This window comes from Macrosteles quadrilineatus, unplaced genomic scaffold (genome assembly GCF_028750875.1).
Source record: "Macrosteles quadrilineatus isolate MER2022 unplaced genomic scaffold, UCM_ALF_1.0 Scaffold_3__2_contigs__length_128488019, whole genome shotgun sequence".
NCBI lineage: Eukaryota > Metazoa > Arthropoda > Insecta > Hemiptera > Cicadellidae > Macrosteles > Macrosteles quadrilineatus.
This window is the reverse complement of record NW_026542596.1, coordinates 37,658,898-37,686,820: the sequence shown is the minus strand read 5'-3', so window position 1 is coordinate 37,686,820 and position 27,923 is coordinate 37,658,898. Positions and strand designations below refer to the sequence as shown.

The 27,923-nt window shown below is 35.5% G+C and overlaps 1 protein-coding gene across 1 annotated transcript; it reads left to right on the top strand.

Moving 5' to 3' along the window:
* On the top strand, positions 1 to 22,724 carry LOC128989117 (coiled-coil domain-containing protein 22-like). Its single transcript, XM_054410983.1, has 11 exons — positions 1 to 120; positions 3,474 to 3,645; positions 10,243 to 10,375; positions 11,461 to 11,625; positions 13,920 to 14,137; positions 16,533 to 16,700; positions 17,214 to 17,450; positions 18,080 to 18,222; positions 19,090 to 19,255; positions 20,326 to 20,460; positions 21,536 to 22,724. The coding sequence occupies exons 1-11, from the start codon at positions 71 to 73 to the stop codon at positions 21,659 to 21,661; spliced, it is 1,713 nt and encodes a 570-aa protein (XP_054266958.1). The 5' UTR covers positions 1 to 70; the 3' UTR covers positions 21,662 to 22,724.
* The last annotated feature ends 5,199 nt before the right edge of the window (positions 22,725 to 27,923 follow it).

Sequence of the window (27,923 nt, the reverse complement as noted above, 5' to 3'; positions counted from 1 at the left end):
TTATATTTATTTGATTCTTTATTACTTGTTATGTAAACGGGTTATTGCAGTAGCACACTTTTGTCATAAAATGGAAGAAGTCGATAAAATAATTCTTCAATCGTTCAAGGAAATCGGTTGGTGAGTGCATTTTATTAAAACTTTACATTTATAAGTTAACATTACCCTGCCCCTGATCAGGAACATTTTAATTTGTCTTAATTTTGACTTGTCAAGCTAATAGTAAAAACACTACAACTAACTGCTAGTTTAGTTACAAATAATTAATTATTCACTTTATTTATTCTAAAACTCATTAGCATCTAGTGTGGTGCTATTAGACCTATTAATGTATTAATTAAATATAATAGTAGCCTAGTAACTTGTAGGCTATCCATGTATGTAACTTAGAAGGTAATGAATATTTCTGAATATAACGCTAGACATTATTTTGTCACTTTACCATACTGCCAAGAGGAATTTTTATGGAAAGGGCACAAACTCTAGGTTTGTTAACTTAGTATTTGAAGTCATTTTGACAAAAGACTAAACTGTTACAACAACTGACAACTGGATTACATAACATAACCTCACTTTGCAATTAGACAAAGGCTGTATAAGTTAAATATTGGTAGTACAGTAATTGGAAGGCCGATGCTTTTGTTAGGTTTTTGAGGTTAAATATGCATTTTAGGGTCTGCATCTGATTTTTGAATTTTTTCCCCTTTCTACTTTAAATTCAATGCTGATACAGAAAATGGTATTCCCCCACGCCAAAAACCCTGAAAAAAAAACAATAAAAAACCGTAACTGGCTGCACTTTACTTTAGGTCATACACTCATTCAAATGAAAATATTGATCGATATATCGTTTGGTTAGTTAGGTAAGGTTAACCTAACCTAACTAACCAAACGATATATCAAATGAAACAATAGAATAATTGATATTTTCATTTAGTTGTTTGTGTAGGACCTAAAGTAAAGTGCAGCCCTTTAACTTATTCAAAACATGTTATGTACCGGTAGGCTACTCAAACAAAATACGTCATGCACCGGTAGGCTACTCAAACTAACCGGAATGACGATCTGATGAGCGAGATATTCAAGGAAATGTGTTACTCGATTTACAAATGCCCCGAATAAGTTTACTCCCCTGTCCATCCCACCATCAACTTAACCAGTATTTAGTAGCAAGTCATTGCACTTTAGATTCAACCATGATGCTATTATGAACCCTTACTTACTTACTTACTTACTTCTTACTTCTGAAGTCTTCTCCGCAATCGGGTGATTGGGGAATCGTCAAGATTCATCTGTTTGGTTCTCGAAGTGAGCCCCGTTATCTAAGGTGTTGAAAAGTGTGTTCCTCGATATACTCTGCTGTGGTGTAGTAGGGCCTATTGATTAAATATTGTTTAAGCTTGTAAATAAATGTGTTGTGTTTGACAGTGGCTTTTATAGAGTCCGGCAGTAAACTAGAGGTTTGAGGGCTGCCTCAAACCTCTAGCAAAATAATTTAAGCGTTAAGTAAAAAATGGAACTCTTCTAAACTAACCAAACTTGCTGTATGATTCTATTAATTGGTTTTGTCAGAGAAAAGACATGTGGTGAGGGCAGGCCATGCTTTATGCGTATTTGTGACTACATAAGCTTAAGTCCTTTGAAGGTAGGTTAGATTATGTAAGTTAAAAGTAGGTTAGCATGTCAGGTTACGAAAGATTAAGGACGGGCCTCACGCTTAATGCATTATTATCCGTTATTATTAGCTTATTATGCATTATTATTGATTAACCTAATTTTCCCAATGTAAAGTAGGGTAATAATTATGCTTAGAATATTATTTTACATTTATTTAAATACTCCCAACATTTTAACTTAGTAGCCAACACGTGAAATTTTGGTGCAACAATTGTATTAGGCCTAGGCCTATTTTGTCGTTTTGCATACGGTAGTTTTACAAAAACAGCTATAAAATGAAGGATTTTATAGGCTAAACAAACCAAATTTAGTTTTTTGTGTAACAAATTGAATAGGCCTACCTAGGCCTACTATTTATAAATTTTAGCTACCAAGAAATAGATAATTTTTTTTTATTTTTCAAGGTTGCTTTCAAAAGAAATTTTATATATATAGGCCTATATAAAATGCATATATACGTATTGAAAATTGCTATAAAATATGTTTTTATTTAACATTATTGTTATATTTATGTATGGCTAGGTATTTATTTCATTACATTTTTAATGAGTTTTTTTACTAAAACATTGTACATTGGCCCTTATTTAGCTACTCAGTTCTAACAACTGTTAATACTGTTCTACGAAATGGCGACCATACAAAGTAGGTATTTTAAGCCAAGTGCATGATACTTGACAAATAACTCAGTCAGGAATGGGTTAAGCTATTTCTAAAATAATGGGGATAGCATGCCACAACAAACTTCCTTAACACGTTCGCGGCGGCATGGGAGCGATCGCTCCCATACGGAACCCTAATGCCATCCTGGTGGGTGCGATCGCTCCCAAGCTGCAATGCGGTACGAAATGATTTTATTTTTAAGCCAGGATTAGAGCTAGAAACTTGAAACCTCGCAAAGTACTGCTCAATAGTATACTGTATTTTGTTGTGGTGTAGGTTGGTAGTAAATTATCCCGTAAAATCCCCTTTTGGCAATTTTAAAATCTACTTTTTGTCCCGTCTTTTTCCCGCCGTTTGGCAATACAATTCCAATGGGACCGGCTACGTTCCAAGCAGTGCTGCTATCTGTGGGTGTTCAGCGAACTACGTCGACTCTCGTTGTAAAGCAGGACATCCTCGCACGTTATTTGCTATTCGTCAGACCGAATTTGGAAAGCCAATCACACGCGGCAATTGGGTTTGTTCGGCGCTGAGGGCTGCGCCGTACTGGGGATACGCCCGCCATTTGACGTGCCGCCGCGAACGTGTTAACTTATATTCCAGCTCATTTGTATTCTTTTTAGGCAATAAATGTTCAAGCGGTTCAGTTAAAACCCTTTTTACAAGTTCAAAGGTTTTTTTGTAAACTCCAGTGTAGGTGCAACTCGAAACAATATTTTTGTAAACATATGTTTTCTATTTCTTGTGGAAAACAAAATTTCTGTTGTAAATGCCAAAAACTGTTAAAATAATTGACATTATGTCAAACAAAAGACTACGGTAGTGTAACTTATAGGTGAGTCAGAGGCTCAGTTGGTAGCGTCACAGACTTTGGGCCCAAGGCAGAAGTGTCGTGGGTTCGGATCCTGGTCACTGCCATAAAACTTTTATCAGTACAGTTCACCTTTGTACTGTACCGGCTCACCCCTTGCTTTGCTGGATACGTTCCACGCACAGATCTCTAGTCTATGTGGACAGGCAAATGCAAGGTTAAAAGAGGCCACCAACCTCTTAAAAAAAAAAAAAATAAAAATAAAAATAATAACTCCGATATAAACACAGCTTATGTAAAATTAATCATATTTTCTCTCCCACAGCACCTTTGAAGAAGACGTGGTAAGCCTACGGCAGTTCACAGCTGAAATGGTTGTAGCATCAGCAGCTCGGTGTATTAATGTCATACAACCAGGACTCGACATTCCCTCAAAACTGCCTCCTTCCATGTCCTCGAGGTATAAACTGGGGACTGTGATAGCGGAAGCTTGCATCGTAAGTATTAACTAACCAAAAAAATACTGAGAACATGTTTCATTGCAGATTTTCAATGATAGAGCTGAGGAATTTGCATTTAAAACTTTGAGAAAGTAAAAGTGGAACAGTTTCCTAAATGTATGTTAAATTAAACTGAGTTTACTGTAGACTCCCTCTTATCAGTTTCCTAAATTGTGTTAAATTAAACTGAGTTTACAGTAGACTCCCTCTTATCTGCACTTCTCGGGACCGAGGCCAGTCCGGATAACGGGTTTTCCGGTTAAACCGATCTCCAAAAACTCGTTTAAAAGGACCGTTTAAATGCATACTGTAATACAGTATTTGACTTAATTTTAGGAGAGCATCGTATTTAGAGACATGATCACTGGTCTCAAATCTTTCCCACGAGAACAGTAGCTTCAGTACTGCCCACTTCCTGCCGATCTAGTCCGGTTAAATCGATGTGCTGATACAAATTGTCCGGTTAAAGAGTTGTAATTTCTGCCGAGTGTAGTCCAGTTAAACCGATGTCCGGTTAAAAGGTGTCCGGATAAGAGGGAGTCTACTGTAAATGAAATGTCAGCTCATAAAAATAATATCAATAAAATCGACTAATTATAGACATGATTCAATGTTTACGTTGTTGGGTTTTTTAAATTGAAATATATGATCTAACAACTTCATATTTTGCTCTGCTGAAATTCTATTTATTTTTATTATGGGTTTTAAACATGTTTGAGTAATCAAACGTTAATTAAAAAATATAAAGTTAACTGCTCATAAAATTAATTGTTATCAACCAGATTTTCTTATAGTGTTGTAGACTTTTCATCCCATTGTAAATTTTGAAGCTAATTTTTCTTGTCTAGTTCATGTTAGTGACACTGGTCGCTAGTGTTGAGAAAATTTTATTTCTATTTTAGGGTTAGTTTTATGATTTGTGCTTTACTGTTTGGTTATATAACTAGTGGACGAGTTATTGTTTATGATTACATCATTTTATTTGGTTAAACAAGGTTTTAAATCATGGTGGAAGGAAAAAAACATAGGTGTGCTATTCCCGTCGAATGCTGACGTCACCCAGATTGCAAACACCATTTCATCATTTAGAAAAAATTATAAAATAATAACAATCAAATCAAAACAAATATAGGCTATACTTGTATGGCAATACAATCAGGTGATTTTTTATTTGCAATCTGGGTGATGTCAGCATATGACGGGAATAGCACACCTATGTTTTTCCTTCCACCATGGTTTTAAATGACTGAAATAACAAGAAACAAATAATTGTAAACAAAACACAAACTCTACAGTGCACCGGACGGAACTAACAATAAAATGTTTATTATAACTTAAAATATATTACAGATATTACAAAAAATTTTGATTCTTTCAATATATATGTTGGATGCCTGCTCCATCTTCGAATTCTCAAGCAGATCTCCATTTTTTTCGAGATCTTCTCAGACACATGCTTGTTGCCCTTAAAATTGAGCAAGTCAGTCTCTTTCTTGTCCAATTAACTACTAGGCTGTAAGGCTTAACCCATTTTTCTGATAATCTTTCAGCTAATGCTCTTATTAGTGTTTGAAAATCATTGCCTAGGATTCCGCAAACTGATGTTATCAAAGGAGTGAAAGAGGCGTTACGGCTCTCACAGGCTGACATATACTTTCTTTTCTTTTCTTCTTCTGCATTTTTTATGACATTGTCATGAGGTTTGGAGGCATATGAGGGAGCATCGGTATCTACGACACGGATATCAAGCTTCCCTCTGTGTCTCCCACACCCCTCTACATGCCAAGTCAGCTTTAATTGCAGGCCCGTTTGCATTTCCATTCTCTGCTAAAAGGGCTCTTTGATACAATTCCCCCATGCCTGTTCCATAATGTTTCCTAAAGTATCTCTAATTTCATTGTGTCTTTTTATAATTAGGCCACCTACAGGACATATAAGGGCATGGTCTGTATTAAATTCTTTTCCACAGCCATCACATTTGGTTGGTAAATTGATTGGTGTCCGACCGTATCTCAGTGCCAGGGAATCCTTAAATTCTTGGAGTGACATGTCTAAATTTAATTTCTTCAATGGTATACAGGATAACCAGCTGCCATGTTTTGATTTAAAACATAAGTTGGACATTATTCTTATTTCTGAAACTCACTTTACTGATTTAAACTTTTGTAAAATTCCAAATTTCAGTCTATACAACACTAACCATCCTAGCAATAGAGCTCATGGAGGTTGTGCTCAGTGGCGTAACAGCCGCCCCCGCAGACCCCGCGGTGCGGGGGGGCCCGCGAGGTTTAGGGGCCCGCGAGGTTAAGATACCCTTTTCTCATAAAACCGTCCGTAAAACCGATCCTTTGTTCACGGATGTTTTTCTCTCCTGACAAATTATAAATAAAAAACGATATGTTGGTAGATACTTTTATTCTGCCAAATCTACTAAAGTTTTATCTTTTAATTAACAATATTGTTAACGAAACGCCAACGCTCACTACGATCACCCGACGATGTGTATTGTCAGTGTGGTTGTGTAGCTTCATGCTAGCGCTAGGAGCTGTGTGCCTGCCTGCCGGCCTGCCGCCGCGCCGTGGCAACACACACTCGGAGCCAGCCCCTCCGCCTCCCCCCTCCCCCACTAACAGCTCATGTGTACTCAGCTGACGAGCTGACCGTAGATCACCTGATTTTGGAGATCCATTCCATGCGGATTGCGAGTGACTCGTCAGTAGTGCATGTCGCGAGAGTTTCTCAATCAGGTGTCATGTCATTAAATTGGGCTAATTTAGTGAAGCACTAACATTTACAGTTGGGACCACGAAAGTTTGCAGTTGGCGGCAGCCAATCACAAGACTAGTGCGACGTTGCCATATCGCCCTTTGACGACACTAATTAAAATACTAAACAATATTTTTAAAACAGCTGGTATTATTCGATTTGGCAACACCGCACTGCCCTCATTGGCTCATTTGAAGTCAAATGGTAAATAGGCTACTCCCTCAACTGCAAACTTTCGTGGTCCCGACTCAAATTATAGTTGGAAGCTTGGTTGAGTTTAGTAATGAATGTGAATGGTGGAGTAATGGAGTAGCCCATATATATTAATCACGGACATAACTCCCAAGTTTATTATCACTGTGACAGTGACAAAATATAAAATATGTTTCAAGGACGACTCTGGTCGTGTGGTTGAAGAATAGGTAAATACTTGATATTGCTAGAGACCATCCTCTGCCAGTCTGATCGTGTAGGCCGTATGCCTGCCGTCACCTACGTCATGTGATAGTTGTGGGGTGGTGATATGGTTGTGGTATATAGTGCTGTGGTGGGGAATGGGAGGGGTAGTAGGATAGGAGGCCCACAGACATTTTTGCGGGGGGGCCCGGGGAAATACTGTTACGCCACTGGTTGTGCTATCTTGATTAAAAGTCATATCAAGCACCATGAATTGCCAAAATATCAGTTCGATTTCATCCAAAGTTCATCTGTTGTAGTGGAGTTTGAGACAGGCCCACTTACTATAAGTTCTATTTACTGCCCACCTAGACACAACATTACACGCCAACTAGTTTACTGCACTTTAGGCTGTAAATTTTTGTCAGGAGGAGACTACAATGCCAAACATCTTACATGGGGCTCCCGTCTGGCAACTCCCAGAGGTCGACAACTATTGCAGTCAATCCAAGAACGGAACCTTGATACTCTATCGACAGGTGAACCGACATATTGGCCCTCTGATCGTCAAAAAATACCAGACCTTCTTGATTTTTTTTGTTACAAAAGGTGTATCCCGAGATTGTTTGACAATCGAGCAATCTCTGGACCTTTCCTCAGACCACTCACCTGTAATTTTAACGATCGCTTCAAATGTTATATTCAAACCTATTCCACCACATTTATGCAACAAAAATACAGATTGGAATTATTTTCGTGAATTAATGGATCAAAATTTAAAGATTTCTGTGTGTTTGAAGAGCAAAAAAGATTTGAATCTTGCTGTTGAACATTTCAACAAAACAGTTCAAGACTCCGCTTGGAGAGCAACTCCAGACCAGAATAAACATAATTTAAAATCAGGAATAAGCTATCCAATTGAAATTAATAGGAAAATTGCCAAAAAACACCGACTCCGTAGAATATGGCAAAACTCTAGAGACCAGACGGATAAAAGAAATATAAACAGGGCCACTCAACAACTAAAAAGGTTACTGTTTAAATTAAACAATGACAGATTTCAAGATTTCACATCAAACCTTTCTCCATCTGAAGCTAGTGACTACTACCTTTGGAAAGTTACAAAAAACTTAAAACGTCCACAAATTTGCATTCCACCTATTCTAAAAGAAGACGGTTCTTGGGCCAAAAACAACATCGAGAAAGCAGATGTATTTGCTTCATACTTCAAGGAAGTGTTCAAGCCATATAATATTAATTCAAATGTTGAACAAGAAATTTTGGAATTCCTCGATTCTCCAAATCAACTTGATTTACCAATAAAATTGTTCACACCATCTGAAGTAGCTAAAGTAATAAAAGACGATTTAAATGGCAAAAAAGCCCCCTGGTTATGATCTGATAACAGATAAAGTGTTGAAAGAGCTTCCTAGAAAAGGAATAGTTTTCCTTACAGTACTTTTCAATGCAGTTTTACGCCTTGAATACTTACCAATACAGTGGAAGGTTTCACAAATTGTTGTTATTCCGAAACCTGGTAAACCTTTAAATCAAGCATCCTCGTATCGGCCTATATCTCTTCTTCCCGTGGTTTCTAAAGTTTTTGAAAAACTTTTTTTTTAAAGACTCCAAATTATAATTGATGAAAAAGAATTGTTGCCTTCCCATCAGTTTGGATTCCGCCGAAGGCATTCCACCATTGAGCAAGTGCATAGAATAGTGAATGTAATCAAGGAAGATCTTGAAAATAAACGTTTTTGTTCATCTGCTTTTTTGGACGTAGCCCAGGCGTTTGATAAAGTCTGGCACACAGGATTATTGTTCAAAATTAAAACTTTGCTGCCCCATACATACTATGGAGTGTTGAAGTTGTATTTGTCCAAACGCTTTTTTCAAATTAAATATCAAGATATAGTTACAGATGTGCATGAAATTTAATCAGGTGTACCACAAGGCAGTGTTCTTGGACCTATTTTGTATATTTTGTTCACTTATGACCTTCCAAGTACTCAGGGTATTACGGTTGCAACATTTGCAGACGACACTGCTTTTTTATCATCAAATCAGGATCCTATTCTGGCATCATCAAACCTTCAGGTTGGATTAGACGATTTGTCTCAGTGGCTACAGAATTGGAAAATTAAAGTAAATGAAACAAAATCCTTTCAAGTTACATTTACTATGTCTACAAGAACTTGTCCCCCAGTAACATTGAATAAAGTCATGCTTCCACAATCCAACGAAGTTAAGTACCTTGGTATGCATCTCGACAGACGCCTTACATGGCATTCACACATTTGGAACAAACGACTTCATTTAAATTTAAAAACAAACAATCTAAATTGGCTCATTGGTCGAAATTCAAAATTATCTGTTGAAAATAAATTACTTTTATACAAAATTATATTGAAACGAAACCTATTTGGACCTACGGTATCCAACTCTGGGGAACCACTTCCAACTCAAACATAGAAACAGTTAAAAGATTTCAATCAAAAACACTGAGAAAGATTTTACAAGCACCTTGGTTTGTCACAAATAAAGTAATTCATCAAGATACAAATTTACCATATGTTAGAGAAGAAATAAAAATACGAAGTGAAAAATATCAAAGAAAATTAGAAAGCCATCCAAATTTCCTGGCAGTTAACCTCCTCGATAATAGTGAAGCTACATATAGGCTCAAAAGAGTTAATCCAATAGACCTTCCAAATCGTTTTTAGTTAAACTTTTTAAACGTTTTTGTATGTTAGTGCACTTGATGGAGTGTAACTTACCCATGTTAAAATGGTTATTAAATTTACTTATTGTTCTAGTATAGAATAGATTGTAAATAAATACTTGTAAAAAAATTTTCTAATTATATTTTTGGAACTTTTTTCAAAATCTATCCCAAAACAGATGTTAACATAGTTTTGTTTATTATAACATTTTTATTTGCATCAAGATATGGTGTCACTTAAAAGTGTTTATTTATTTGTTTTGATGTTTTGGCTTGTTAGTTGTCAATGCTTTTAAAATTTAGCATGTACCAGCATCTGTGTTAATATATACATTTTAAATTATTTTTTAGGAGATAAGACAAAATGTATTAGGCTTATGATTGATTAACTAAACCAGGTAAACACTTTTCAAGCTATATTTAGTAGACTCAATTCTGTATAGGTACTAATCTCCCGGCTGCACTTTACTTGACGTCCTACACTCATTCGAATGAAAATATCGATCGATTAATCGATTGCTTCATTCGATATATCGTTTGGTTAGTTAGGTAAGGTTAACCTAACCTAACTAACCAAACGATATATCGAATGAAACAATCGAATGAAAATATCGAATCGAAAAAAACAATTGAATGAGTGTAGGACGTCAAGTAAAGTGCAGCCAATCTCCCCACTACTATTGTCTTATCATTCTTTTACTGTTCAACAGGAATTGGGATATACTGGAGAGATTGGTTATCAGACATTTCTGTATGCGTCTGAAGCTGATGTTAGAAAAGTGTTTATGTTTCTGGTTGAGAAGTTGCCGAAAGAATCAGACAAAACGTCTTCACAACCTGAAGGTAATTCTTTAAAAAAAACAATAGGAATAAGTCAGTTACGGATAAAAATTCATCCTACTTTGAATACTATTGGAACTGAGAAAACAATCCATAAGCATTCTCTTATTAAAAGATTGTGGGTTAACTTCCTTTTTCGATTATTAGTCCTTTTTCCTACAGATTATTCTTTCTCTGACAGACGGTTACTTCCTTGATAGATAGTTCCTTACCTGATAGAGTTTTCTTTCCCTACACATTTTTCCTTTCTTAAGACACAATAAATGTAGGGTACCTAACACTTTTAGGATTTCCCCCTTTAGTTTAGGTCATGGAAATAACAAACAAGGTAGAATTTATAAAATAAACATTTAAAAAATCTATAATGTGTAATTTGTTAAAGAGATAAATTTACTTTTACATCAATTTGTATTTGTAGGCCTTCTATCCTCTTTTACCATGAGTTTCATGAAATAAACTAATCTAACCTAATTGCTGCAAGAAGCACACTGTAAAATAATATCGGGCCACCTATAACAGATAATCAATATTTATGTTGATTAAAATATTTTAATCGATATTATATCGAACTCACATTTCTGCCGATAATATATCGTAGGTTCTCTGCGGAACTGTAGCCCTACCACATTTTTTACTTAGGCTAATATCCTTAATCCTGGATTCAATAAACAAATTTTAATTTAAATCTATAATTGTAAAGGATGTAACATAGATTACACAGATCTATGTTTTTAGGATTTTTGTACGAACAACAGGCTTACCAGAATGGGAGAGAGTCCACACTGGCAGAAGAAACACAACCTTTACACTACATATACAAAAGAATATTTCACCGTCACTGACAGCATCCACAACTAAGAAAAAGCAAGTTTTCTTTAGGTCTAGTGACAGTGAAATATTTCTTATGTTTTGTGTAGCCTATAGACTATAGTGTTAAGTTTTATGTTTGTTGTCTGGACTCTTTCCCATTCCGGTAAGCCTGCTATCCTCAAAAATATCGAAGAAGTCTAATTAGCATTTGTTAACAATTAAATAAGGCTAAGCATAGCCTATTATAACTGATTGTTCAACTTGAAGAGTGTTTTTAGAATCATCGTCCAGTTTGCGCCAGAGGTTTGCCATAGCCTTGAGACAGCAGCTGACAATACCTTACTGTCCCTCGGAGTCTACCTCGGCTTCAACATCCTTCGTCTCCGTGCCTCTCGAGACTGGAATCTCTCTCCCCGGCCAGAAGAGGGACTGTACGCCTCAAGGTATGTTTTCTTTATGAAATTTGAACATTTACTGAATACAAATTTATCAATATACTTGGAGTCTGTCTTGGAAACCACATGTGGAAGTATTGAATAACTTAATTGAGGTCATCATGCCATTAAATGTAATATATTGAGAGAATTGGTGGATGTTAAAACAAGGATATCAGTGTTATGCTTGGTTTTTCACCAGCACATTAGAGGATTCAAAATTGTTGTTGTGTACAGATATTTCAGCTAGGTTATCCTTATAACTGTAAAAATGCCTTAAATGCTTTTTTATGATTCTCATAGAGGTTAAACATTGTATAAAACTGGAGATATTGACAAATCTTTGCACATTTATAGTTTCTTTAATTTTCATGCATGATCTTAGAAGTTTAAAGTACACAATCAATCATAAACATTACAATACTTGATTTAAAGATAAAATTCCAATACCCAATTTATTCTTTAACCTTACGTAAAAGTCCCCAAGTTAAATAGCGATTAAGTTTTCAACAAGCTGATTGCTTGTTTTTTAAACAGAAATGCACAGTTTTAAAAGATTTATACAAATTTACAAACCTTAATAGGCCCTACAGGGTTTCTGAATTCATATATGATAACCTGAATCAATTATCAATTATCAATTATTTAAGATGGGGACGCCACTATGTGCGTATTTTAACCCAAATATGAGTGAAGGATGAGTGTAGGATGAGTGGCGCGATCTTGTAGTCGTGTTAGTGACTAAGGCCGACATGTTCCTTAGGCACAGCTGTTAATTAATAGCCCATACAGCTAATGGCAACTAAGGGACCTACAGAATATTGTGGAATGTAGAATATATAGATATTTATTAAGAATTTTCACTGTGTGGCTACTTGTTTGTTAGTGATATTTATATACAGTGCTCAATTTGTAAAAAAATGAGGTTCCGGAACTGTAACCTATTTACTGTGATTAGTACCTACATACCTATTTATGCTAATATGTTTATCCTTCCAAAAGAGAGGTACCTACCACAGCAGTTCCACCACAATTCAAGCACTGGTTTTATATATACAAATATAATATAGCCTATAGTACCTATAGTAGGCCTATACATGTAAATAATATTTTTTTAAATTGTTGACAAGAAATCGGTTCACATAGACAAATCTTTTTACTTTCTCCCCCTATAGGCTACCATAGTATATGGAGAAAGTATTGTTTTCGTCAAAATTTTCGAGTTTGAGTTTTTAGTGGATATATCCGTTTTGGGTCCCCCTGGACCCAAAAAAGTGGTTTTCAAAGTGATGTCTGTGTGTGTGTGTGTGTGTGTGTGTGTGTGTGTGTGTGTGTGTCTGTGTGTCTGGATGTGTACAGAGCTAGGGACTACACCTGTGGTCCGATTTCGATGAAATTTGGTATGTAGGTTCTAATCTATGGTATCTCTAGGCGTTTTTTTCATTTTTTTGAAATTTTGTTTTTTAATGGGGATTTTCCCATAAAAACCCATAAAAAACCAGAAAAATCGGATTTTCTCGAAAATGGCCCGAACGATTTTGATAAAAATGTAGTATGTTGTGGCCCTTTAAATTCTGAACAAAATGGTACAAATCCCATTTCTGTAAAAATTACGGTTCAAAAGTTATGGTAAATTATGTTATTTTCCCATAAAAACCCCATAAAATAACGAAAAATTGGATTTTAGAAAAAAATCCGGTTTTATTTTAACATAGTATGTTATGGTCCTTAAAATTTTGATAGTTTTTTCATTTTTAAAATTTTTTTATTTTTAATGGGAATTTTCCCATGAAACCCCATAAAATAACTGAAAAATAGGATTTTCCCAAAAACGGCCCGAACGATTTTGATAAAAATGTTGTATGTTATAGTCCTTTATATTCTGAACAAAATGGTACAAATCCCATTTCTGTAAAAATTATGGTTCAAAAGTTATTGTAAATTATGTTATTTTCCCATAAAACCCCATAAAATAACGGAAAAATCCGATTTTCACAAAAATGGCCCGAAAGATTTTGATAAAAATTTAGTATGTAGTCCTATAAATTGTGAACAAAATTGTATAAATCCCATTTCCGTATATTTACTCTCACCGCTTACACATGATAAAGGTTGTTGACAAACTTATGGGAGAAAGTATGTGTCAGAATGCTGATACCGTTTATGTTATATTTGTGAAAGTTTTATGTTTTAGTAAATTATTTCATTGTCAATTATAATCACTCAATTGTGGTTAATTCAAAAAGAAAATATTTGAATTTGTACGTTCAATAATGAGTTTTGAAATGTACGTTTGATTACAGAATGGCGAGAATACTGTGTTCACCGGTTGCCGTTCCTCCACGAACAAGTTCCGCACACCAGCCTATTACTCCCCTCCATCATCTCACATCACGCGCAGACCTGTCTCGGACTTCCTGTCTCCTCTGCTACCCCCTCCACTCCCCTCGATGCAGCCTCTTCTTCCTCTCCACCAGTCAACTCATGGATGCAGATTGCCTCGTCTCTTCTGTACACCAAGGTAAGCCAAGTCTGAACTAATTTTATCAGATTGTTTTATATAGCCTAACTAAGAGCAAAGATTTATAATACAAGTTAAGATGGGCGAATTCATCCTATTAGAATGGAAGATGATTCTTGAATGGAATGAGATGCCTTGTAGCTTTATTAATGACCAAGACCAGCTGGGTCAAATCAAATAAAATCAATCTTTATTCATAATGTGTACATGAGTAATCATACAACGGAATAGTGTCATTTCCTTATAGCTAACAGGGCTTAGCGTATAATACATATTTACAACTGGTTATACTCCTCAATTGAATAAATAGGATTTGATGTAATATAATTTTTTTACTTAATTTTAAATTTATTAACATTATTTTCTTTTTTTATTTCTTTAGGTAAAGTTCTAAAAAACTTTGCTCCTGCATTTGATGGTTGTTTTGTGTAGAGTTGCAATCTGTGATGAGTGGGTATGATTTCCGATTTATTTCTGGTATTGTATGGGTGAATTGGATGGTTTATTAATGGCTTGCTTGAATTCAAAGTTTTGTAAACCATAATTGTATCAAAAATATATTGTCCATAAACTGTAATAATTTGAAGATTTTTGAAATGTTCTCTACAGGATACTTCTTGATGAAGATTTTTAATGATCCAAATTGCTTTTTTTTGTAATTTTTGAATTTTATCAAGATTTTCTTGTTTGGTGGAGCCATAAAGACAGATGCCAAATGATATATGGGAATGTATATAGGAATGGCATATTAGTTTGATTTTTGATTGACTACATAAATCTGCCATTTTTCTCAAGGCACATAAACCTGAATTAATTTTTGATATGATTTTGTCCACATGTTCATTCCAATTTAGGTTGCCAATCTCAAGTGTCAAACTATTAAAAAATTAGCCTAGTAGCCTACTCAGTAGGTTTGGAAATGTAACTTCATGTTTTTCATACATCACCCGCTAATTTTCATAATTTATGTGTTTTATGTTTGAGTCAATAGAAATGTGTGTTTGAATAAATGATTGTTAATGTTTTTACCTAACCCGCCATGTTAAACTTCCCTATCCCAAGCGTGATGTATACAACTTCCTTACTTCTCGAGTGATGTAAAGTATCAAAAACTCACTCGGTGATGTAATGAAACCCATTTAAATAACATTGGGTGATTAACTTAAAAAATATACCTCTATGGAGCCAACGACGTTCAACGCTAGAAATCAGCTGTGCTCTTGAATTTTATTGTTATGTTTTGAAGAATTTTCCTAACCTAGCTTTTGTTTTTAAATGAACGTTACTGTTAGAAGATGAGTGAAATGGATAATGATTAATATTGTTTGTAACCTCCTGTATATTGTCGGGTCAGGTAAAATCTTGTACGTTACACGTTACGCAAGAGCGTGTTTACATCACTTAGGTAAATTATGCAACTCGCTTCCGCTCGTTGCACAACCTTCACCTGCGTGATGTAAAAACGCTCTTACTACACTTGTAAGGTAAATAGCTATTATCATATTTTTAAAGACCCAGTAGCCTAGTTAGTTCTTAGAACAAGGACCTCAAGTTTAAAGCAGTTTTTGTACCAAGAAATGCTCAGTTTAAAGCATTATCTTTATTTTTAGTTCCCCCCGTCTCTTTTTACCTTCCATAGCGGTAAATATTCTAAGAATAAATTTCAAAACTTGAATTTCATTTTGCCCTTGTATTTAACTTAGCCTAATATATTGGAATCTGTTTCAAGATGGAAATTTACACAGTACAATGTATTATTTAAAATTCCTTTCTCAAATCTAATAGAAACCCCAGGTTAAAACCCCCTGAATTTGCATAAAATGCAAATGCTAGTTTTTTTTTTTTTTAAAGACATATCATGACATCGTTCTTTTTACTTCCCTCCACATGGAACAATATAATTTTAATCACACCAAAATTATCTCCTCACAAAATTTGTTTCAATTTAAAATTGTAGGTGAAAATCGTAATGAGGCTTGATGACTAAATGACTAAATCAAATAACTGAATTTTCTGGACACCCCTGCAAACACTACCTAGAATAAGTCACCTCAAGATAAAGAATTTATCATTATTATAACCTCTATATAGCAAATTTAAGCTCTTCTAAACAAATGATTAGTGTCTTTTCCTCGATACAACAAATCTCCCTCATCGTTGTTTTTGAAACACAGTTCCTTTGATGAAAATGAAATTGAAAGATTACGTCAACGCTTGCACTGACAGTAATTGTCGGACAATAATTATTGTCTCCTGTTTTTTACACATCTAACTGTTGTGCGCTGTGGCACAAGAGATTTTATTACTTAGAGAGATTTGAACAGTACAATGTATTATTTAAATTCATATTCTGAAATTCAAACAGAATAAAACTAAATAAAGTTTTGATTTACAGGAGCCAAGTAAAAAATGGGAAAAGATTCCAGAGAAGGAGGATAAAGAACCAGAGGTAGAGGAACAAGAGAAGAATGATGTTAACGAGCAAGAAGAACTAGAGAGATTGAGGGAGAGAATGGACCAGCTTACCGTAGACATTAAGACTGTAACCAGCAAACTTACTCAGGTAATCGATTTGTTGTTTTAATGTCAAAATAAATGGCTGTAAACCTCTGAAACAAGGCAATTGTCACATGGTAGTAGTGTGATAAGTCCCAGGATCTACTGGTCAAGGGTTGGTTGCAATAGTACGTTATGTTTTACTAGTCTGGAAATTAGTGTTAACCAGACGAGTATGGTTGTTCACTTGCTGAGATAAAGTTTAGTGCGGCTTTACCATACAAGTACTGTAAACATACACATTTTGGACGAAAGACTTAGGATATTTTTCGCCATACCACTTCAATGTCTACTGACTCATGCACCATAGTAGTGTACTTTGTTTAACCCATGGTTATTTGATGAACTATGGTAATAAAATCATTAAAGCTTCAGTTATCCAGAGACTATTTCACCATGTAAAAACAAGCCAATTTAATCACTCACGCAAGGTCAAGCCAAGCGCTTATAAGGTAGCTTAAAGTTTATACTCGTTAGTTTGATTTCCAGTAATTTAAAACACTGTTGTTTCCTATTTCAGGTGGCCACAGAGAGACAGAAGCAAGAGGCAGTGCTGTCGAAGCGCAAGCGTGAGGCTGACCTGAGACAGACGACGCTAGACTTGCTGCCCGACAGTGCTGCCAACACGAGCAAGCTGCAGGAACTGGTGGAGGAGCAGGCGAGGACTCTACTGAGACTGGGCACTCAGTGGGAGAAACATCGAGCGCCTCTAGTGGCGCGGTATAGGGAGGCGCGAGAACGGCTCAGTGACAAGGCCGTGAGTTATCAGAGTATTTTCAAATTAACTGTTAAAATAACGTGAATGGGGAGAGAGCTTTGAGACAACAGAATGTTTAGCTCGGAGTATGCCACTGCTACTGGTTTAAAATTTGTACCACTACACTCGGATGTCACTTGTGATTGGAGACTTTTATAAAATAAGGAAACCCCGTGTATCTAGTTTAATAGTGCATCGTAATGCACGTCACTTACACCATTTTTAGCCATTTGATTATAGTCATTCACAAATTATTATGGGGAAACATAGTAAGCCTCACATATGGTAGAACACAAAAGAACCAGATAAATTTACATTGAACGCTGCAAAAATGTTCAAATGTTAGGTTAGCTACTGCCACGATAAAAAGTGTGTTTTGTTTATAGACTGAATTTTTTTTTTCCAACGCACGATTTATGCTTGGTAACAACAAATTTTATCTCTTAAAAAGATTGTATATTTTATTTACTGTCTGATTTTAAAATGTATTGAAGGAAATACAGTGTAATGGTGAGCTATAACTGTTTTAAAATGTATAACACAGATTAGTCACTTCAAATGGAATACTACAGTTAAAACACATGTCCTTATATTTGACCAGAAATACCAATTTTATCAATATGTTACAGTCAGAGAGTGCCAGACAACTAGAGACAGCCAGACAGACGAGAGAGAGACTGAGGGAGATGAAGGAAGAGTTGACAGTCAAAGAGGCATTACAAGCCAGACTGCAGCAAGACTATGATAAGCTGTCCAACACTCAAGTCACCAGGTGGGTAAATCTACTAGGAGTCTGCAGAAGTTTTTACTGCAGGCCGGGTCGGGTAAACAAATTTTGGCCCTAGGGTTCCTGCGAGTTCATGATATTGAATCACAGAAGAAGATCATCGGCAACATTTTCTGTGGTGACGGTGAAATTGTGAATGTCTTTCATGGTCACAGCATCATCATTGTCTCCCATGATCGTGCCAAAACCGTGAACAACATCCACAATTGCCATAAATCGTCAATTGGCTTAGCCAGACCCAACCTGAACTTGACCCAAAAATTATTTCCATTAGATAAACCATAAGGCTGTTATCAGTTCACAAAAATCCACAATATGCTTAATTAGATATTTTACCACTACAATGTGGCTTCCTCCCCTTCATCTCAAGAAGGAAGCCCCCTTCTAGGGGTAAAATATCAAATTTATTGCATTTTGAATTTTTTATGTACCGTCAACAGCCTGAAACTCTTTGTTTGGATAATGCGTAAAGTGAGGTTAGAGAAAGAAAGTATCAACAATTGTTATACTATCATTAAAATGTGTGTGGATGTAAGATGTGTATGTAATGTTTTTTACAAGGAGAACCTAACGTTCACTTTGTGTTAACCTGGGATTATGCGAGCATATGCCCCTGAGTCGAAGCAGTTGGCCATATTCGATGAAAAAGGGGTTGCTGTTGTGTATAGTACAGTGAGTTTTTACCACCAACATAAAGAGTTTTATGCATTCCCAAAAAGATCACAATTTGATATTTCTCTCCAAAAAAACTGTAGCAACTACCATTTTAGGGATCTAAAATAATTACTTTTAGTGTAAATTATGGCGAAGCCATGAAACCAATGATGCAATGTCAGGGGATTTTTTTTTCAGAACTGCTTACACAAGAAGAATCCTGGAAATCATCGGCAACATAAAGAAGCAGAGAGAAGAGATAGATAAGATTGTGGAAGACACCAAGCAGTTGCAGAGAGATATTAATATTGTCTCAGACCGAGTAGATAGATCCTTCACTTACGCAGATGAACTTATATTCAGGGTGAGGAAGTGTATCATTAGTTTTAACTTTAGTACAATTAAGATTCGTTATTAGAAAATTGATTGAAATATAATTTATGCTTTTTGTAAAGATATATAAGTGGTGTACAGTAGTTTGTTTTGTGCACTGTGACTATTACTCAAACTCCTTAAATACTACTAAAATGAATCATGTCTCTCTATTTTCCTCGGCTAATGAGGAGAAGTGTTAAGATGGAAGAAATTTTAGTCAAAACAAAGTTTTATAACATTGGACCTTTCCTTGACAGTTCAAATTGGTGTTTAAGCACACGGTGGTAATCCCCAAATGTTTTTCAATGTGGAATTCCAGTTTCTGAAACCTTCGAAGGCGTCAGGTTTTGGCTATCATCACCTGTTATTAGAATCTGTGTAAGAAAGGATAGGATAAGCAGGCTTACCTTAAAAAATGTAGGCATCCCACTTCATTCACTACAGAACACAGAAGAAAACACAAACAAACAAAATAAACACTGGATATTTCGAGGCCACTGGCCCCTTTCTCAACATGGAGAGTCACATTAGATATGCATGAATATCTAATGTGACTCTCCATGTTGAGAAAGGGGCCAGTGGCCTCGAAATATCCAGTGTTTATTTTGTTTGTTTGTGTTTTCTTCTGTGTTCTGTAGTGAATGAAGTGGGATGCCTACATTTTTTAAGGTAAGCCTGCTTATCCTATCCTTTCTTACACCTATTCTCAGGCAATTAGCCCTTTCTCTCCAAACCTAACCTGTTATTAGAATCTGGTTGTTTTATTTGTGCTTTGCAAAGACTTGCAATTTGCTATGAATACTGTAGGCCTATCTTAAGTGGGTTCTTGATTAACCTTTGTGTAGAATTTCAGTGCAGTTTGTTTGATAGTTTTTGCGTTCAGCTGGAAAAAATACATAGACAGACACCAACAGAATCCACATCTGGATATCTTTCGCTTAAACTACTAAGTGCTAAACGGTTGAGAATAGTGCAACTACCCTGCTACCACTGTTTCTTGGATTATAATCACTAATCAGTACTACTCGTACCAGGCTCCTAATCGTATTTTAATTCCAGGACTGTAAACAAGACAACGCGTCTCGTAAAATCTACAAACTCCTGATGCAGCTTCATTCCGAGTGCCGCCAAGTGGTGGAGATGATCGAAGAGACGGGCGCCACAGTGAGAGAGATCAGAGACTTGGAAGAACAGGTGAGGTGTACAACTAGAAGTGGGCGCTTTAACATAATAGGACAAATACTAGGGATGAAGTGTCACCTATTACCTTTGTATTAGGTTACTGAAAATACCCTATTATTTTTGTAACGTCGTCAGAAGTGTTTGAATGAGCGAATGAAATAACTATCTCGCTGATCACATCTTCCTATTGCAATTGAACCCCTGCTATAACGACCCTCAATGTAATGAATTACTCTGCCTAAAAATTAGTTTTCAGTTGCTGTGCAAACACCATATGACTCAATTAAAAATGTGCCTCTCCGGGAGTAATTTTGGTCACTGCGACAAATACTCTTTCCCATGTCTTCTTACGGCACCGGCCACACTAGGGCACTAGTTGCTCCCTCACACACCCAGTTCCTGCACCGTTTCACTGTATATCTTATTCAGTTTTGTTCTATGTATGGCAAAACATATGTAGTGGACATCAAACACTATATTTGAACTGCAAGACGAGGTATGTAAAGTTTAGTCTATAGTACGCAGTTCAGGGGCTACAAAATGGAATTTAACAAGTTTTGTTCTGACAGTATAATTAAATATGGAAAACATGGTGTTTAGTACAGAATGCAGATATTATCATCGACAAAAAAAAAAATGTGCAAATATCTCTATGAGATGTACATGTACACTTAAGTGCTATAGTAATCCGAAACCTCACGAGTTAATTCACGTCATCTTCAATAGCATTAGCTTGTTTCCTCATCCAAAAACATTACAAAAAAATTGTGCGTTGTGCGTTTTTAAAATACCATTTAAAATATCAAACTTACACAATGTTTTTAGGGTATGGAAATAACAATGTTTCAGGGAATGCGCTCCAAATCTGTGTTTCCTCTTCCTTTTCAGATATTCAATAAACAGCAACAGGTCCTCCTTATTCATTAAAAAGTCATCTTAATAGTTAGATGTCACTTAATTGTGGCCAACTTCTTGCGAGGTCTAGTATAAAAAAGTCATGGTAACCGAGTCGCCTAGTTTGGCGGTAGACTTCACAGAGAAACATTATTAATTGAATAATGTTAAACATGTTAACCTGTCCTCACAGATTGAAGTGGAGAGGGCGAAAGATACAGCGTCTAAGTTGGAGAGGATCTCCGCAGATCTGCGCCAGATGAAGCAAGAGTCGACGGCCTTGAGAGCTCAGCTGGCGCGCGCTGGGAGTCCTTCGTGATATCAGCTGATAGATCTACTGGTACACATACGCTACACACTGTGATACGATACTCAACTGACGGATCGGAGGCTCAGACTAGTGGAAGTTTCAGAAGTCTACTTCGAAGACGGTGCCAGGTGTTGGTGAAATCCCTCGTGAAGTCGTAAGTTTATTTTTGGAAAATGTTTACTTGAAAAGATGTTTTAAGTTTCCGTTTGAGAGAGATATTTTTTGGAGTATTTACTGTGAAATTGTATTTGACAGGGTTTTGGAGAAATGGAGCAGCTAGAAATGTTTTGGGAAATATTTAAGAAGTCCTTACAGATTGTTGGTGAGGTGAAAGTTATTATGTAATGAGTTTAATTAGTCTTTTTGATTGATCATACAGTGCCATTATTGAATTTTAATATCATATTGTGCAAAAAAGTGAAGTACACAATAAAACACTAAGGTGTTCACATTTTGTAAAATAAATTAATTCCAGAAGATCGTTCTTGTGGTGAGGAAAAGCAAACATGGGTACTAGGATGGAATGCTGACATTGGAGTTGTGTAGTTAATTATGGTTTGAGACTGGAAAAAGTATCAATTAAAGGTCATATAGTTTGTTTGTGGATAAAATTTAATACATATTTGTGGACACCTTGAAAGTCAAACTGCCAAAAAAAACTTTTTTGCAAGTACTGTATTTGCCAATTGCTATAATACACTATGTTCAGCAGAAGAAAATGCTAGTGCTATTTTAAAACTTGAAAAGCATAGTTCAGACAAACTTGAATTTTGATTAAACTGTTTAATGAGTTATTTCAATCTTTGAACTACTTGAAACTTTATACCATCACAAGACTGCTATGGCAGTTTAATTATTATTAAATTTAGCAAACAGGAAAGGTGACTATGTATTTGGTACCTTTTTGTGTATGCAAACTTACAATTACAAAACGTAATTTTGTATCCATGGAGAAGTAAGGTACAGAGGAAACACTCTTATGGGACCAGTACGCTTTCAGCACTGGTATGTTGAGCGGAAATATACTTGTGACGGGCAAGGTGGAGACCGAGCGGCAAACACTGTGTTCCTATCGCACAGGGTCTTCTCCACCATGAGCGTTGTAATATATGAGGGAGAGGAGGGTCATGTTGGACTTTGTCCTAGACACCATTTAAGACGGTGTTACACTATCAATCTTTTCCCCGAACAAGACCCCGAACCGAGCAGGGAGAAGGGAGAAGGGAGGTCGAAGGGAGAATGTTCGATAGTGTGTCACGGGTCCGTACACCGATCCAGACATCAGGCCGAGCAGGGAGACGAACGCTCTGGAGGCGGTTTTTTGGCGAAAGATCAAAGAAATGATCGGTCCGATGTACGGAGTTATGTACGATAGTGTGTCACGGTACATTTTTGCCCCGTACATCGTCGCGAGCGCCGCAACGAGCGGCCGCCTGCGCTAGCGTTGATAGTTCTAATTTAATATGGCAATTAAACTCTTTAATTGCTAAAATAAATAAATGTTGGGTAATATTTTGCCGTTATATATTATGGACATTTATGTTGTAATTTTGTTGTTTGTTTGGTCAAGGTTGAAAATGTATTTTACAAGTTGAAACCGTTAAATCAATGATACCAATGATGTTTAACTTGAATTAAGTAATTGATGTTATACTTAAATTCTTTAAAAATTAATATAAACATAACAATTGTTAAAGGCAATCAAAACTATCATTCTGTAACATGTTATTTCATGTTTTATTATTACCGCCTTCGCGCTCTCACTCACACACGCTCTCCATCTCTCTCTAAACTCCCTTTTACCGCGCTCGGTAGAACTTGTCTGGTCTTGGTCTTGTTCCAGGAAATGTTCGGATTGAAAATTTGCAGATTTTTACCTCCCTTCTCCCTGCTCGGTTCGGGGTCTTGTTCGGGGAAAAGATCGATATTGTGTCACCGCCTTCAAGTGTACAGTACCTGCCATTGAATGTTTCCTCTGTACCTTACTTCTCTGTGGTGCATCCTATATCAAGCAAGTAAGTAAATTGAATATACAATCATTAAATGTGCAAAACAAAACTGAATTAATATTGAATTTAAAAAAAGTAAATTTACTTTTTAAACTGTTACTAACAGTATATAATGCTCAGATACAAGTGATGTTTTTTTATGATCTTCTGATGGTGATGTTCAAAAAAAATTTTGTAAACAGTCTGTCAAAGGTAAAACCCTAAGAAAGGTGTGTTAAACAGCCTTTTACGAGATAAATCTTGCTATCATCAAAGCGGGTAAAAAGCAAGGGATGAAAAGGCATTGTCTAGTATTAATATCTTAGATTTATGTTGTTTACATCACTATAGACTATAATATTCAGTCAGTCCAAACAAATCTTAAGAGGAAATATTTAATCCGTAAAAAATATATGCAACCTCTCATTTTGTCTTCAGCTAGTTAGTCAGTAAGGTAGCTTTCAGGATGAATTCTAGATTTTACAGAGTAGAAAATTATGATACACTTCTAAATATGTAGGCACTGACATAAAACCAATATTTATTGAAGTGTAATGAAGTTATAAGTTACAAAATATATATATCAGTAAGAATATAAAATGAGTTTATGGAAGAGAAAGTTGCAAGATTTTTTAAGGGTTTCATGTGATATGAGTCACGAGAAAAAATTCACAAATGTTGAGTTAGGTACTGAAAAAGATCCTTTACAAATGTATTGAGTTTTCCAAAATACAGGGTGTCCTGGAACTCTCTACCAATATTTTAGGGCATTGTTCCTGGGTAAGAAACATATCTAAATATCATATTTAAATTGTCCGGAAGTCCTTATTTACTCAGATAGCCGCCATTTTGTTTTTTTCACTTATTAATTTTTTTCTGAAGATTGGTTAAACATACGAAGTTGAAACTTTGCACAAACATTTATGACAACTAGACAAAGCTACAAAAAAATTATGACGATTTTTCAAATTCATAAAACAAAATGGCGGCTGTTTAAAATTTTGTTTCTTAAATTACTCGAAAACCGTTGATTTTACAAAGATTTTACAAGAATAACTTTTTTAAGGCAATTTTATTAAAAATCGATCGACACCTTAATCTTTAAGATCGGACGAGTATTAACTGAGATATGGCAGTTTTAGTGATACGTGACCGCCGGATATTAGTTGCAGCGCATGCTGAAAGCGGTCACGTATCACTAAAACTGCCATATCTCAGTTAATACTCGTCCGATCTTAAAGATTAAGGTGTCGATCGATTTTTAATAAAATTGCCTTAAAAAAGTTATTCTTGTAAAATCTTTGTAAAATCAACGGTTTTCGAGTAATTTAAGAAACAAAATTTTAAACAGCCGCCATTTTGTTTTATGAATTTGAAAAATCGTCATAATTTTTTTGTAGCTTTGTCTAGTTGTCATAAATGTTTGTGCAAAGTTTCAACTTCGTATGTTTAACCAATCTTCAGAAAAAAATTAATAAGTGAAAAAAACAAAATGGCGGCTATCTGAGTAAATAAGGACTTCCGGACAATTTAAATATGATATTTAGATATGTTTCTTACCCAGGAACAATGCCCTAAAATATTGGTAGAGAGTTCCGGGACACCCTGTATAAGATGTTTTTTTATTCTTATGGCAAGTCAACAGAAAAGAAGAGATAGGTCAAAGCAACGTATTTCCTATAAATATGTTCTACGTTATTTTTTTCAGCATGTTTGCATTAGATGCCATGTAACCAATTCAAACCAGTTTTAAACCTACTCAGGCCTTCCTAAATATCAACTCCTTAAACACTGGTTGGGCAAAAACTACTGTACAAACTTAAACTTGATTGAAATGACAATATAATATTGTTAATTGGATAATAATTCCATTTAACATACAAAGTGCCATTGGGACCAATATTTGTAAGAGCTTACAACCTATATTTGAATTATTGGCCATTTGTAACTGCTAACTACAAAATTTTATTGCAACACTTCCAAACTCAACTACAAACATTTGTAATCTTTTAAGCTCAAAAAACTGTTGTATCAACTAGTGACAAAAATAAGATAGCCTAACAAAAAATCTTCAATGTTATTTTATTTTATAAACAAATTGCTTGCTAGTCCTAAAATGTATGTACCCATTAATCTATGAATAAAATTAATGTATATAAAACCATTGAAGAAAAGTTTGGAACTGTCTTCAATGGTTTTCACTGTTATTATGTCCATTATGTTATGTATTTTATATGACAATGTAAATAAATATGTTTATACCTCTAACGAAATATAAGTTATTGCCTATACCTGAATATATTTATTGATCCAGCAATAATAACTGGTATACAAAATATTACCGGGTGTCCACAAAGTCTTGGCCTGATTTAATAGCTTTGCTGTACAAAAACTATTACAGCCATGCTTAACTTGTATACCTTGTTTTGAAGGGAATTTAAGCAGGTTTTATTTAATGAAGTTTGTAACATCTAAACACAGCTGATTGACAACAATACAGTAATGATTCAATACAAAAACAAATCAGAAATTGTACATTTACAAGAGAAATCAAAGAGTGTTTTGTGGCTTCAGGAAACCCAATCCCAAATTGGGAAGGTTAACTAACAGTCACAATTAATCGTAGAATTTGGGGGAGTGAAAAATCCCAGTATCGTGATTGAAAAATAAAGTGACTGTCCAAAACTAAATGTTTGGTGCGGTGTAATGCATTATGGCATCATTGGACCAATTTTCTTTGCGGAAGAAAATGTGAATAGGTTTGTTTTCTTGGATACGTTGGAGTTGTAAGTAGTATTAGAAGAACAGCAACCTATGATAATTTTCCAGCAAGACGGCTCCCTGCCTCATTGAGCCAAATGTGTGAGGGATTTTTTAAATCGCCACTTCCCCGGACGCTGGGTCGGGCGTGATGGCCCGACGAAATGGCCACCACGTTCCCCCGGTGTAACCCCCATGGGTTTCTTTTTGTGGGGATTTGTCAAGGATACTGTCTATTCTTTCCCAGTTCCTCATTTACAAACACTGAGGGAGAGAATCAGAAATGTTGTGCCATCTGTAACCCAGGATATGCTGACTAAAACCTGGGACAAACTAAAAAGACGTCTAGAATATCTGCAGGCCACTGGAAATGCACACGCAGAGGTGTATTAAATTAAGTTTGACCATAGCTATAAAATCTTAAGAAGTTGCCTGTTATATTTGTAGGTAAATCTTTATCTTACTATCACTCGTTTTCATACGATGTGATTTCCAGACTTTGTGGACACCCTGTATATAATTTTTCTATAAATAATGTGCTTATACTGATTTGGTATAGTTATCTCTAGCTATACTTTGATTTGTAGAATGCTATACTCCGTTCACAAAATATAGGTGGTTTGAGGAGAAATTATTCCATCCCCTCTACCTCGAGCACTCTAATTTTGAAACAAGCTGAATAGATTCTAGCAGTTCAAGCACAGTTTTTCTAGTTTTTCTTTTCCAGTGGGAATTTGGTGCATTGGACGGTTATATCTGTAGTATTGCCAGTTTGTTGCAGTTTCAGTTTTGTTAGAGCCACATTAAGTTAGAGACCCCTCGACAGCACAGAAGCTGGTAAAATGTACACATAGTGCATACAAACCTCCAGCTCAAGAACAAAGGAAACAAAAAAGGTAATTTTAATTATTATAAGTTCTTGAAACTGAGATACTACAATAAGCTACACTAGTGTACATGAAAGAAGTTAAGTAGTTACAGTATTTAAAAACAAATTACTTATTTAAAAACTAATAAAAGTCATAAATTCCGATGAGTTTAAAAGACTCAACTCATAGATTACGTACCTAACAGTTCCATAAAATCAACATTTCTTGTAAATATTTTATCATTTTTCAAAAGCTGATCTGGTTTTTTAATGTATTCTACAAATCTTTCCCACTTATAGCCGCATTAGGTTGTCCATGTTGATCTTCGTCAATGATAATGTAATAGGCATAGTACTACCCATTGTCACCAGTATGTTTACAAATTTCAGTCATTTTTTATAGGGATAACATTTTGTTTACATTACTTAAGAACTACATGATTTTCTGCATAACCTCTCTGTCACAATTTTATTTGCTTCAATTGGCATTAATTTGGGCTAGTTACTGTTATAATGTAAGTTATATTTACCTGAAAAAATGCAGAATTGAAAGGCCTAATGTTGTTCAGATGGTAATGTGATAAATGAGAATTCTTCAGTGAAAGTTTTATTAAGGTTTCTTGGATGTAGTCATATTATTTTAAAATCACTTGAC

Coding starts and splice junctions, on each gene's coding strand:
- LOC128989117 (XM_054410983.1), top strand. CDS start 71: ATGGAAGAAGTCGATAAAATAATTCTTCAATCGTTCAAGGAAATCGGT. Junction 121..3,473: donor TCGTTCAAGGAAATCGGTTG/GTGAGTGCATTT, acceptor TCTCTCCCACAG/CACCTTTGAAGAAGACGTGG. Junction 11,626..13,919: donor GAGGGACTGTACGCCTCAAG/GTATGTTTTCTT, acceptor GTTTGATTACAG/AATGGCGAGAATACTGTGTT.